Genomic DNA, 14,420 nt, shown 5'->3' on the forward strand with positions numbered 1-14,420 from the left:
CCTCTAAGTCATACTACATATCGTTGGTAGAGTACACTTTCAATATGAAGTTGTACTAAATCACTGAAACTTATTTATGGATCATAATCTACAATGCTTTAGTTTATGAGAAAAATATGAAAGGCAGCCTGGACGCCCAACCGTTTGGCGCTGGCGTATCCCCGTCACCGGCCTTGCTCTCGTGGGAAAAGCCCGTGAGGATCCTCAGGGGCTTCGCGTTGAGGTTGGTGTACCTTCTCGAGAGGTGGGAGTAGGTGGTGGTGCACCTTGACATGAAGGCCAGCAACGTGCTGCTGGGCATGGACATGAGCGCACGGCTGGGCGACTTTGGCCTCGCGCGCCTCTACGAGCATGGCTCCGACCCTGCCACAACGCGCGTCATCGGGGCGTTGGGGTACTTGGCGCCGGAACTCACCTTGACCGGCAAGGACACCATGGCTAGCGGCGAGCAGGAGCCAACCCATCGATCCAGCCACCGGCGTGAACCTGGTGCGCTAGGTGCGAGACCATGGTGTCAAGGGCGACCTGGTGCGCTCCATGGACGAGAGGCTCGACGGTTGGTATGCCAAGGAGGAGGTGAGGCTGGTGTTGTGGCTGGGTCTCGTTTGGAGCCAGTGGCAGGCGGAGGCACGACCTAGCATGAGGCAGGTCTGCCAGTACCTCACTAGTAAAAAAGGGGCTTCCGTCCGAAACTTCAGTCCTGGGGGTGTTTGGGCCCAGGACTAATGTAAGCATTATGTCAGGGTTTCGGTATCCGGAAGGAACACGGGTACCTCGGTGAGACCATTGAGGTTATCAGGCCAAAGGGGGCTAGAAGCAACGTCCCAATGGACATGGCGGCGCAGGTGCAGCACATGGACATCACCACAGAGAGAGAGAGAGACGGTTTTACCCAGGTTCAGGGTCCTCGTGGTGAGGTAAAACCCCTACGTCCTGCCTTGGTGTTGTATTGCTCCCAGAGGAGTATGGTGTACAAGGTGGTGGTGTTCTTCCCCCTCAGATCTAGATGTGATCTGCTCTAGGATAAAGTATTGGGGATTGAAAAAAAAACACTAAATTTTAGAAAAAAAAAGTGGGGATAAACGAGGATTAAACTCGCTTATACTCTAGCACCAAATATACATTTAGAATAAGTGAAGATTTAAATTTTAGTGGGAATTTATCTCACTAATTCTTACTAAAACTCTAATGCCAAACAAGGTCCAAGATTTTTTTTTTGCTGCTAACGATATCTCCCTCCGGAGAAATCCCGACGGCAAGAAAAAGGCGGGAATCACATCTCAAAAGACAGCCAGCCAATCCCAAACGGAATCGCGCCTCCCATCCCCTGCTTTCGGCAAAGGCCAACCCCACCACCACCACCCCGCTATATACGATCAACCTTCTTCCAGGTCCCCCTGCCTACCTCTGCACCGCACACTCAGCCTGCCAGCCAGCAATGCCGCCGCGGCGGGCGATCGATGTCCGGAAGGTCGACAGCGGCGCCGCTCCCAAGTGGCGCATGTCGCTGCTGGAGAGCACCTTCACTCCGTTTCTGCAGTCTCCCGGCGCCGGCGCCGACGCTGCAGCCAAGGCCGTGTTCGCGGAGGGGTCCCTGTTCAGCCCCTACCTGTTCGGCAAGTTCTTCGACCCGGCCGACGCCTTCCCGCTGTGGGAGTTCGAGTCGGAGGTGCTCCTCGCCGCGCTCCGCCGGGGCTGCAGAACCACCGTCGACTGGGCCGAGACGGACTGCGAGTATTACCTCAGAGCTGATATACCAGGTACTGCAATTTCTCCCCACCTTCAGCGCTAGTTTTGGAACACTTCTTCCTTCTTCGTTGACAAAACTATGAGCTGCACCTGCTTGTGCAAACTTCATACTGGAATCTGAGAGACGCCATGATAGCATCACTGAAATTCTTTGCACTGCTCTTCTGAAAAATGCTTACAACAAACCGAGCAGCCACATCATCTGAACTTAGCAAGTGCCGATCGATTATAAGTAGGAGTTAACTTTAGCATACATATATTAGTTGCAACAGAAACTGAGTGCAGAGCTACTGTGCTGTTCATCAACACAGATGGACCAGATGACAGACGATTTGTGCTTGTATTGTAGGAATCCAACACCTTGCATTTTTGTTGCAAGTTGCAACTAGAGGTCATGTTCAGTAATCGGTATAACCTTCTTTTTCACATTGCTTCCCTTAAGCTTTTCCACAGCACTATGGTCATGGTCACGTGCAGTCTTCAGCCCCGCGTTGCTTTATTCTCGCAGACAAATATTCGTTGCGTCTGCGTGTGGATGTGGCGCACCATCCCACCCTAGTGCAAAAGCAAGCGAAGATTGTACCACACGATTGCCAAAACCGATAAAGCCATGCACACTTGCATTATCATACATACATAGTACTCGTGCAGTATCTAGCACTAAATTTCGCCTTTTTGATCATCATCAGGTGGAAGGAAGTGCGACGTGGAGGTGAGCGGCGACGGCGCGCGGGTGGTGGACGTGAGCGGGCTGTGGCGCGCGCCGCCGGCCGACGGCCGGGACTGGCGCGCCGGCAAGTGGTGGGAGCACGGCTTCGTGCGGCGCGTGGAGCTGCCGGAGGACGCGGACGGCGCCAGGGTGGAGGCCTACTTCGACGACGGTGACGGGTCGCTCGAGATCAGGGTCCCCAAGAGGAAGGGCGACCAAGCCGCCGCCGCCTGAGAGAATCAGAACCTCGCCAAGCGCAACTGGATTGGATTAACCGGAGGATCGCATGCATTTGCCGGTGAAAGGAATTATTCGGTTTCTTCATGATGATGAAAAGTTGATGGAGACTGAAAAGACCGTGTTATCTTGGTAGAAAAATTCGCAAAGATATGGGGAGAGCAAAAGGAGCAAAGAATCAAAGATTGATTACCTATCTATCTATCTCATGTTGCAGACAAGTGTAATATGTTCTTCAGGTATACCATGTTGAATGGCTAATTAGCAGCGTGTGCATGCACTGAAGCGTCGCTCTCCGTTTCGGTCGTCGATCGAATGGGCTGGGTATCGATATGATTCCTGATTATGAATGCATATAGATGGAGTTATTCTTTTTCTGCTCATGGACATGATGGAGACCTAAAATACGGTGTAATAATCTTGGTAGAAAATTCTCAAAAAGATACGGAGACAACAAAAAGGAGCAAAGGTTGCCTATCTATTCCATGCTACAAACCAAATGTAATATGTTCTTCAGTTCAGTCACTTCAGTGTTACACTGCTGAATGGGTAAGTACTGAAGCGTCTCTCTCAGTTACGGTCGTTGATCGAATGGACCGGGCATCGATATGATTCCTGATTAGATGAATATATTTATAATTCAATGCTTTTGAAAGGTGGATTCTTCCATTTCTTTCGGCACAACATCAGCCATCACCCCCGTTCCTTTATCTCGTACATGATCATCAGAGCAGCGACAAAGCTGCGGTTGACTATTTGAGATCCTCAGGTGATTATTCTGCACAGGACATCACTGGATGATATTTTAAACTGTTTTTTCTAATTCTTAGCTGAATTCTCGGTCGACTCCTACACCACATGATTGTTTCATGATTTGTGCTGCATGAGCCATAATTTAAACATTTCTAGTTGCACATGAGATTGCAACTAAAAAAAATCAATTGGACTGTTAAATTTCTCTGTGTTTCATGCGAAGCATGAGTTGTTCGCATGAGTTGCAACACAACTTGCATTTGAGAAAAATTCCCCATATTTTTAAATTCTTGATTCGTGCTAGTCATAAGTTGTAACGTGTGTTGCAACTAATGTTCGAAAAAATCGGCCAAGATACCGATTTATCGGCTGATTTATCGTGAATCGGGTGGTAACCTATAAGATTTGGGCATATCGGCTAATTTATCGTTGTCACCGATATTTCGTCCGATTTACAATCTCATAGTCGATATTTCGCATGATTTTCCATCTAATGGCCAATATGTCAGCCGATCTTTAGTAAAATTTCACTTAAATTGTGTTTGGCAGTCGATATTTTCGTCCTACAATCTTGTAGAATTGTGCATTAGCTCAAAATTTCTATTTTTATTGATTCAAATGCAAGGAGTTAAGGAAAACTTATGTTTAATGCTCCAATATTATTTTTTACATAGCATATTATAGAAAAATTAGTGCCGAAAATTAGGATTTACAAAAAATAAGCTAATAAATGGTCGAACGATAAAATCGATTAATCGACCGATAAGCAACTAATCTCTATTCTGAGGCCGACCGATAAGTTAACAATTTTTTAAACATTGGTTGCAACTGAAATTTTCAGTCAACCGAGAATTAGTTACACCCTAATTTTAAGAGGAGATTTTCTCTGAAGTTGCTGTAAAACACGCTTGTCTTTTCCGAAGAATACTCAACATGGAAATTCTGCACCGTGGGAGCAGATTTTCATTTTAGAAAATCCTAGTAAATCTTAGGTTGTATAGTATTTACGACATTTTTTGGGGACTAAACAAACATTTTTTTCATTTTTAAATCTGGTTTCGATAACTTTGTTTGAATTAGTGAATTTTCAATGAAAACTTTGTCTGGATTTATCCTCTTCCATGTTTTCTATGATATTCCATAGTAAGATACTAACAGGATTGCGACGCACCTAAAATCATATATCTTCACTTCACCATTAAAACCACTTTTCATTGAGGATATCAAATCCAGATCTGTACTCTTTAAAAAACGACTACTTCTAATATTAGAGTTTTGGGACCTAACTTAGACTCTAGCACAAGTTGAGGAACCATAAATATATTGTTTTATTTATAAAAATGGTACTTCCTTCGATTCATAATAAGCGTCGGTGATTTAGTACAAAGTTATTACAACTCTATATTAAATTGCCCGACACTTATTATGGATCAGAATGAGTAATATAATTATCTTGATCTTGGCTTCACATCATGAACAATACCATTATGACTTCATCGTGGAAATATAATTATTATTTAAGCGACGGTTAAATGCATCAACGCTGAATGGGCTTATGTAGTGGCATCAAAATTCCAGTTGTGGTAAAATGAGCGAGGAAATCTATTACTGGCATAACGATGGTAAGTTACTCACAACCAACCTTGTTGCATGATATTAATAACTTACAACCAACATTGTTCCATGATGGTATAAGCAAAAAAAAATCAAAACTACCTATTTAAATGTTTTTAACACTTACAAGTCAAAAGCTAAAATTAAGGCTAGCCAAACACGCACCAAGCCAACGACACTAGGACCAAATTTATGGTCAATTAGACCCTTTTTACATCAGTGTATCGAGTAGCTCCTAGAAGGTCGACTGTATACCATAGAGGCAAGATGGGTCCCACTAAAATTCAACATACAGTTCAGCCTGTGATTTTTGATTTACAAACTATGTCGTGTTCTCCATCGCGGGCGGGATTCTTGGGGTTTTCATTGTGGTCACCACAAAGTGGCGCCAGAAAGTTGTGCATCTGTTGCCGCCTCTGCCCCCGCCTCTACCTCTGGCACCGAGAGATCCTACCTTGCCACCATGGTTGCAAGCATCTACATCCAGGTACATAAGCATTTGTTGTTTGCCATTGATCTCCTGAAAAAAATGCTTAATCACATGGGATTCTGCTTGCAATCAACCAGCGACGAAGTCATCCTTCTGGTCGGGAGAGATGCCTTCGATAAAGCGCAGCAGGCTCTGGGCACAAGTTCAGCGGGTGGTAATCCAATCATACCCGTTTCATCTTTTGCTCAGAGGAACTAAGAAATGCCAGTTTTGTTTTCGAATTCTCGAATTATAGAAGACTTGAACATGTCTCACAACTATTGTCTAGCTAAAAAACATTGCGTATGTCTTCTATATAAATCCATACGAATATGTACCACTAAACACTATTTTTCTACCTATGTCAGGGGGGCCACCGCCCCCCCCCCCCACCCCACCACCACTTCAATTTAGGTTACAAATATTACTTTTCCTTCAACTTATACATTGCTCAGTTAAGCGGTTGAATCATCTGGTTATGTTGAAGGCCTACTCTTCTCTTATTGCTAGTTGTCTTGGCTAATTTAAACATTTTTGTGTCAGCGGGTGTGGATTCCTTTGCAATTGTAGGATTAGTCCTATCATGGATGTAGATGGGAGCCACATTCTTAGCAAATAAATTATTCATCTTCATTTGGTACATTGTGTGGATCATACGAAATGTTAACATCTTGCGGTCGCATTGGTACTCTTTCAGCAGCTATCTTCTGCTCATTCTTTTTAGGAATCTCCGCACTGGGAAATACTTGCTCTCCTGATTGTATTCCATGGTCTCATCATCCTTTACTATGTATTCCATGGCCTCATGGTCCTTATACTCCCCTTGATAAGAATGATTGGACCATGCAAAAAATGGAGCATGCATAGGTTGATAATCGCCACCATCTCCATCAGAGTGCTCCCCCTCTGTAAGCTGGCGCCAATGCCAGCGGAAATGTCTGCGGGTGTCGTAACCTTTTTGGGCAGTGGTGTGTGTACCTTCTCCGCATTAGGGCTCAGGTGAAACCCCTTGAACGTGTCGGTCTTAGACGGCGGTGGTGCGTTGCACCGTCACCCTTCTTCGTGGAGCACCGGTAGCCCTCGGGCTCGCTCTCTGTTTGGTGGCAGGTTCAGTTTTTCATGTTATTTATTATTTATCTTTAATCTGTTTCGTAAGAGGTTTTTCTCATCACTTTATATCGGTTTGGTCGTTTTTCTATTTATAATAAAGCGGGGGCGAAAATCTGTTTTGCGGTGGAAAAATCTAGAGAGCTTCTCTATTTATGTGAGTTAAAAAAAAAACTCAACAGCAAGAAGAAGGTTTTTCTCCCTATGATGTTGTATATAACCCTACTTTCCCCTCGAAAGAGTTCTTTTTTCTCACTGCCAACTACTATCCCTTGACAGATAAAAAAAAAAACTACTACTATCCCTTGCTTTCTCTAGAAAAATTGGAGAACAAGAAAAACGCGGGAAATAACATCTCAAAGCGAGCCAGCCAATCCCAAATGGAACCGCTCACGGCTCAACCCACTCCGTGCTTTCGGCAAAAGCCAACAACCCCACCACAACCGCCGACTTCCCACGGCTATATAGAATCACTTCCTCCAGCCCGCCCTTCCTACCTCCGCACACACAGCTAGCAATGCCGCCGATCAATGTCCTGCAGCAGGCCGACAATGGCGCGGATCCCAAGTTGAACATGCCGCTGCGTGAGGACGTCTTCACCACACGTTCCTGCAGTCCTCCGGCAGCGCCGACACCATGCTCGCGGAGGGGTCCCTGTTCAGCCCCTTCCTGTTCGGCAAGTTCTTCGACCCGGTCGACGCCTTCCCGCTGTGGGAGTTCGAGTCCGATGTGCTGCTCGCAGCGCTCCGCCCCGGCGGCAGGACCACCGTCGACTGGGCCGAGACGGACTGCGAGTACTACCTTAGAGCCGACATACCAGGTAAGCAAACGGCAAACGCAGAATGCTCGATATCGACTGATTTGTGATTTTGCTGTTGGTTCTGTAAAGTCTCGCGCGAGTTCAGGAACGCTTTTTCAATGACAAAACCATGACCTGAAGCTGCTCCTGCAAACTTCGACCAGCATCACTGAAATTCTTTGTACTGGTCTCCTGAAAATCGAAGCGCACTTGCATTATCATATAGACATACTTGTGCAGCATCCAGCACTAAGCTTTGCTCTATTGATCATCATCAGGTGGAAAGAAATGCGACGTGGAGGTGAGCGGCGATGGCGCGCGGGTGGTGAATGTGAGCGGGCTGTGGTGCGCGCCACCGGTGGACGGCCAGGACTGGCGCGCCGGCACGTGGTGGGAGCACGGCTTCGTGCGGCGCCTGGAGATGCCGGAGGACGCCGATGGGAGCAAGGTGGAGGCCTGTTTCGACGATTGCCATGGGTCGCTGGAGATCAAGGTCCCCAAGAAGAAGAGCGACGGGCACCGCCTGAGAAACAGAACATATGGAGTAATTCAAGATTCTCAGCAAATGAATTGGATTAATCCGAGAATGAAATTTTCCGTGGAAAAGAAGACGTAATCTTGTAACAAAATTGGCAATGATATGATGGGAGAATAAAAGCAGGCAGTTGAATAGCTAATTAGCAGCGTGTGCGCACACTCAAGCGTCGTCTCTATCAGTTTAGGGGATGGGCATCGATATGAATCCTGATTAGATGAATTTATATACGATTCCTGACGAAATCGTCGACCAAAAAGCTGTTCCTTCCTCTCCTCCACGAGAAGGAGTGAACGGCCGGTGAAGACAACCGTGTCTTTCCTGATTACTCGCCAACACTACACCACAAGTCAAAGTACAGCTGGGCGGGGCAGCCCAGCCCGGATGGCCCGGCCCGAAAATCCCAGGCCGGGCCGGGTCGGGCTTGCATGTCGGGCCGGGTTCGGGCCTGATTTCGGAGCCCGAATGTCGGGCCGGGCTTTATCTGGCCGGACCGGTTTTTTCTTTGTTCGGGCCGGGTTCGGGCCCGATTTGTAAGCCCGAAGGTTTGGCCAGCCGGGTTCGGGGATGGGAATTTAGGTTCGGGATTTTTCGGGCCTGGCCCGAAACCCAGCCCGGCCCGAGGGATGCCCAGGTTCGTTATCGTCAGGCCACAAATCCTATACATCTCCCTTTAGCGACGGGGAATACGCCCCACCCGCTAACGGGGCGACTTGGGCGGCAGCCTATTAGCGCGGGATATTTCTGTATACGCGTGTTTTTTGGTTTTTACTGGGCTTTTCATTATTTTTGGTTTTTCTGGTTTTTCGATTTTCTTCGGTTTCGTTTTTTTCCTTTTCCTTTTCTGCTTTTTCTTTTTTCCGTTTCTTCTTTTTCTGATTGGTTTTTCAAAAATATTTTAATTTTTCTGAAATATAAATATTTTATTTTTCTGAAAAAAAAATTGAGCAATTTATTTTTTGAAAAAATTAATTTTGAGCAAAAACTATTTTGAACAACAGAAATTTGAGAAAAATTTAAATTCGAGTAAATTTAAAGTTAAAAAATTTCAAATCTGAGCAATTTTCAAATTTAAATTTTTTTTGTTTTGACCATTTTGAGATCTATACAATTTTTAAAATCTAAAACATCTTTTTTTTTAGGGGGTAAAATCTAAAACATCTTAACCCACGAAAGAAACGTTCGAACAATTCGTATGAACTAGATGGGCCAAGCAGTGGCGAATCTAGAATTTTGCCCTAGGGTGGGGCAACTAGGCACAAACTTTTTCAATACCATGAAATGAACGGTTATAAAATTTGCTATAAGAATAGAAATATATTTGTAAGGTCTCACAAGCAAAATTATAAATCAATTACTTAGATCACAACTGAATCAGTGTTATACAATTAGCCAGATTGTACAACTACATAGAATCGGTTACTTTGGTCACTACTGAATCAGTGTTCTAGGTTTGCAATGAATGAGAATAAGCAAACAGTACCTGCGGTCGCCCGTGCGGATGCGGTGTGCGCGATCGGCGTGTTTCCTCTGCTCTCTGCTGATTTGCAGTGTTGCGTACTTGTTCAACGCTTGCTGCTGCCGCCGATTTTCCATAGCGCCGTCGCTGGTGTTTTGGTTCGATTAGAAAGTTTGGAACCGCAGTCTCGGGGCTAGGGCAGGCTTGGCGATTGCGAGAAGGGCCGCACACGTATTATTTTCAGAAGATAGAAAACCGTATCGATAAGGAATAGCAACAACTTTTTTCTTTGAGAATCTGGACTAGCAATGACTGAACGTATTATGTGTGGTCTTTTGCTTTCTGGATGTGTCTAGAGATTTTGTTTACCTTTTGTTTCAAATATTATTATATTATGAGGCTATTGAGTCAAATTCTTAGGGTGGTCCTAGCCCCACCCTTCCATACTGTTGGATACGCCCATGGGGCCAAGCCCTACTCAACAGCCTGTGCGTGCGATGCCTACAAACCATCACTAGTAAGCTATGGATAGGGGTAGGACTAGCTAGAGACCGACCTTTAAGAAGGTCTGGTTCTGCGCTTCAGCGTACGTACGTACGACGCGTGGCACTGTCCCGCGCGTGTACGGAGCGCCTCCCGCGCATGAAGCAGATACTGCTTGGTGCGTATTCCGGTGCTGGCGCTGGCTTCTCCCGCACACGCACTTTGCCACCGTATGTCCGTGTACTCGCGCCATGTCCTGCCTCGCACGCGCATGTATTTGTCTGGGCGTACCTACGAGTACTTCCTGCCCTGCACAAAGCTAGCACATGTGATTAGGTAGCAGCACAAACTGCATCTAGCATAGTTTTTGACACGCGAAGATATATACAAGTACACCTGCGTATAACACACAATTACACAATTATATACAACACACGAGTACACTTACATGTAACACACGAGTACAGTTGTATAAAACACACGAGTACAGTTACATACAACACGCGAGTACAGTTACACACACGAGCAGGTACAGTCGCGCACACGAGCAGGTACAGTCATGCACACGAGCAGGTACAGTCATGCACACGAGCAGGTACAGTCACGCACAACACACGAGTACAGTTGAACAGACAGGCGAGTACACGTACAGTGGCACACACGAGCAGGTACAGTCGCGCGTAAGTACAGGTACAGTCTCGCACACGGACGAGTACAGCTACCGAGTAAAGGGAAAAACTGCACCAAACACACTAAAAACAAAAGTACTTATCAGTTGAAACACGAGTACAGTTAGGTACACACCACAAGTACAATCATACTACTATTGGAAGTACGAAAAAAAAGTATCTCCAAACCTATCAACATGGGATCTAGTTTCGAAGATCTCGACGCGAGGATCTCAAAAGTGAAAACGGTTCGCAATTTAGACTTACGGTTCTCAAGATATTTCATTTTGAAAAAACGAATCTACAAGAAAAAGGGAAAAATTGACACAACCCAGTCTTCTCTCTCCTCCCCCATCCCCACCTTGCTTCCCCTTGCGACACGTGGCGAGCAGGGAGACCACTTCCCATGGATTTTCTGGCACCACAGCGTGCCACTTGTCGCGTGCGGAGCGAGTTGTCTTCCCTTCGCGAAGGTCGGCCTTTTTCTAGAGTTTTCCTATGGATAGGCGCTCCCGCCTTGCAGCTCTAGTAGAGAAGAGATCTAGGCCCGCCCAGATTTTGTTAGAGCTGATAGGCCTCCTTCAGAAGGTGTCAGGCTCAGATTAATTCGGGCCAGACGCTGCATGGACTGATTGAAGAATGTGCGCCGCCTAGGGGCTGCTTTACACGACCTGCTCGGTGGCGAGCGAGGAGCCGCACACCCCCCGGCCTTGTTGGGCCCGGCCGACGATCTCGAACGGCTGTTTCAGATCCTGAACAACTTTTAATTTTTTAGATTTAAACAATTTTCAAATTGGAACATATTTTAAATTGGAACAAATTTTAAATTGGAACAAATTTTCAATTTTTTTATATATGAACAATTTCCGAATTTGAATATTTTTAAAATTTGAACAACTTTTAAATTTAAACAATTTTCGAATTTGAACAATTTTTATATTTGAACAATTTTGAATTTCAAAAATATCATATTTAAACAATTTTCCTATTTGAACAATTTTTATACTTGAACAATTTTCGAATTAGAAAAAATTTTATACTTGAACAATTTTCGTATTTGAACAATTTTTATACTTGAACAATTTTCGAATTTGAATTTTTTCGAATATTTGAGATAGAACATTTTACATTTAAAATATATTTAAATTTAAAAAATTAAATCTTGAAAACGAAAAAAGAAACAAAAAAGAAACAAAAACAAAAATAAAACAAAAAAACAAAAAATAACACAAACTGGACCGACCTGGCCGGCCCATACCGCGCGCGGGGGTGTGCGGCGCGTGGTAATCACCGACCTGGTCACCCCTTTCGTGTCCTCACATTCAACTTGACCCAGTAGCTACCGTATAAGTAGAAATATGGTTTGGACTAGCTTTAGTTAGCACTACGATTGGATACTATCAATTTTAGTGAAGAAACGTGAGGCAGTTCGATTGATTCATTGCACATTGAGGAATGTTATAGTTAACTAAACTAGTTCAATTATAATTACTTTTAATCTGCCTAACCATTTATCTATTCGAGATAAAGTTTACATGAAAAAGGTGTGCCTCGATGTTATGATTCCATTCCTGTGATCGGTTCGTCGTTTCGACGAGTGTTTCAAACTCAGTTTACTGTTCCTTTTTAGGTTTTTTTGGTCAAATTTTTGCACATTATCGACCATTTCAAATTTTCTTTGGGGAATAGCTTCTCTCACTATTTCGCACTACTTTCGCGTTCAAAGTTTCGGTTTTGACCTTAGTAAACGAGTAGATCTACAACTTCATACAATGTACTAGGAAGACGTAAATGTACTCGTATACAAATGTTAAAATGAAAACTATAAATACAAAAGTTGTGCGTGACAGTAGGATGAAGCTAATCCTCTAAGGAATTTTGAAAAGCGCGAATGAATGAAAAAAATCTTTCCTAAATCCGGCCAAAAAGGCTTCATAGGAAGCACCAAATAGCCATTTAAATACTCTACGAAACAAAAAACCGTTCATGAGACATCAATACACAACATTTTTCAAACCAACCAACCGTTTTGTAGATTATGGACGATTAGAATGATGTAGATCAGTGGCAAGGTTGCTTGACAAGCTCGTATGCGTTTAGCCATGAAGGATCCACTTTCGCACTCGCTAGAGCCTGGCCAACTGGAAACGGTCAAACTAAGGGTTCTTCTTGGGCCATGTTTTGCCTCAATCTAGACTGTTTTGAGAACCATGCTATGCATGAAATGTTTTTCATTGTGGCCTACTAAACATCCATTTTTAATCCAAATGATGCGAGAAAGTCCTTCACGAGAACCAATCACACCCCTAAGGACTGCATCTACAACTTTAAAAACAAGTTCTAATGTCCGGGTAGAGAAATACAAAATATATTTTTTCGATAAAGAGAATATATTAATATCACGAAGATACCAATTACACCTAGCCTCTGCAACAACATAGTGTCCCAATAGCAATACGGATGCACACAACCAAAAAAATAAAGAAGAATTACATAAAAGAAAAGTCCCGCTACAGTGACCAAAACAGCACCAGAAATCCATCAATCTTCAAAAGAGATGCATTCAAGAAGGAAACAGTGCACAATCGCCGTCATCGCCCTGACCAAAGACCATAGGTTTCACCCCGGAGAAAGTCTGCACTCCCAAAACAATGTCTTCAACAAGGACATTGCCAGGCACAACCAATTAAGACCAAACCTTGGATTTTCACCCTGCAAGTTTAGACACTAACACTAGTAGGAAAAGCCTCATCAGTGGCGCACCAAAAAATGATTCTGTGGCGCATGGTCGGTGCGCCACAGAATTCTCGCCACAAAAATAAGGTTTCTGTGGCGCACCGGCCCACGCGCCACAGAAAGTCTTATTCTCGCCACAAAAACTTATTTCTGTGGCGCACCGACGGTGGTGCGCCACAGAATTTTTTTTTGAAATTCAAAAAAAATGGCGGCCAGATCTAGATCATTTTTTTAATTTTTTTGTTGATATTTCGCTGGAAGGTGGGTGGACGGCCGGAGGAGGAGGAGGAGGAGAAGGTGGTAGTGGTGGTGGTGGTGGTGGTGGTGGAGGTGGTGGTGGAGGTGGTGGAGGTGGTGGTGGAGGTGGTGGAGGTGGTGGTGGAGGTGGTGGAGGTGGTGGTGGTGGTGGTGGTGGTGGAGGATGTGGTGGTGGAGGAGGTGGAGGAGGAAGAGGAGGTGGTGGTGGAGGAGGAGAAGGTGGTCGTCGCCGGACTAGGAGGAGGAGGAGGCCGGCCGGAGGAGGAGGTCGCCGGAGTAGGAGGCCGGCCCCGGAGGAGGTGGTGGTGGTGGAGGAGGAGGAGGGTGATACGTCTCCAACGTATCTATAATTTCTGATGTTCCATGCTAGTTTTATGACAATACCTACATGTTTTTCTCACACTTTATAATGTTTTCATGCATTTTTCGGAACTAACCTATAAACAAGATGCCAAAGTGCCAGTTCCTGTTTTCTGTTGTTTTTGGTTCCAGAAAGGCTGTTCGGGCAATATTCTCGGAATTCGAAGAAACAAAGACCAAATATCTTATTTTTTTCCGGAAGGTTCCAGATCACCGAAGGAGAGTCGGAGGCGGGCCAGGGGGCCACCACACCACACCTGGGCGCGGGCTCAAGCCTGGCCGCGCCACCAGGTGGGGAGGGCGCCCCGGTGCCCCTCCTGCGCCGCCTCTTCGCCTATATAAGCCCTTGCGACCTAAAAACGCGACACGAATTGACGAAACTCCAGAAAGACTCCAGGGACGCCGCCGCCATCGCGAAACTCCGTTTTGGGGGACAGAAGTCTCTGTTCCGGCACGCCGCCGGGACGGGGAATTGCCCCCGGAA

General features: G+C 45.3%; 1 protein-coding gene and 2 pseudogenes across 1 annotated transcript; all 3 read left to right on the plus strand.

Annotated features, from left to right (window-relative positions):
* The first annotated feature begins 305 nt into the window (after positions 1-305).
* On the plus strand, positions 306-726 carry LOC124648511 (annotated as a pseudogene).
* Positions 727-1,425: 699 nt separating this feature from the next.
* On the plus strand, positions 1,426-3,072 carry LOC124650066 (22.3 kDa class VI heat shock protein-like). The gene is made up of 2 exons (XM_047189627.1): positions 1,426-1,760; positions 2,439-3,072. The coding sequence occupies exons 1-2, from the start codon at positions 1,439-1,441 to the stop codon at positions 2,690-2,692; spliced, it is 576 nt and encodes a 191-aa protein (XP_047045583.1). The 5' UTR covers positions 1,426-1,438; the 3' UTR covers positions 2,693-3,072.
* A 4,083-nt stretch (positions 3,073-7,155) lies between these two features.
* Positions 7,156-8,053, plus strand: LOC124648512 (annotated as a pseudogene).
* Positions 8,054-14,420: the final 6,367 nt, after the last annotated feature.

This window comes from Lolium rigidum, chromosome 4, assembly GCF_022539505.1.
Source record: "Lolium rigidum isolate FL_2022 chromosome 4, APGP_CSIRO_Lrig_0.1, whole genome shotgun sequence".
Taxonomy (NCBI): Eukaryota; Viridiplantae; Streptophyta; class Magnoliopsida; order Poales; family Poaceae; genus Lolium; species Lolium rigidum.

What these genes read in the sequence shown, in the direction of transcription:
- LOC124650066 (XM_047189627.1), top strand. Translation starts at nt 1,439, where the DNA reads ATGCCGCCGCGGCGGGCGATCGATGTCCGGAAGGTCGACAGCGGCGCC. An exon ending in CCTCAGAGCTGATATACCAG is followed by an intron (nt 1,761 to 2,438) that starts GTACTGCAATTT and finishes GATCATCATCAG; the next exon opens with GTGGAAGGAAGTGCGACGTG.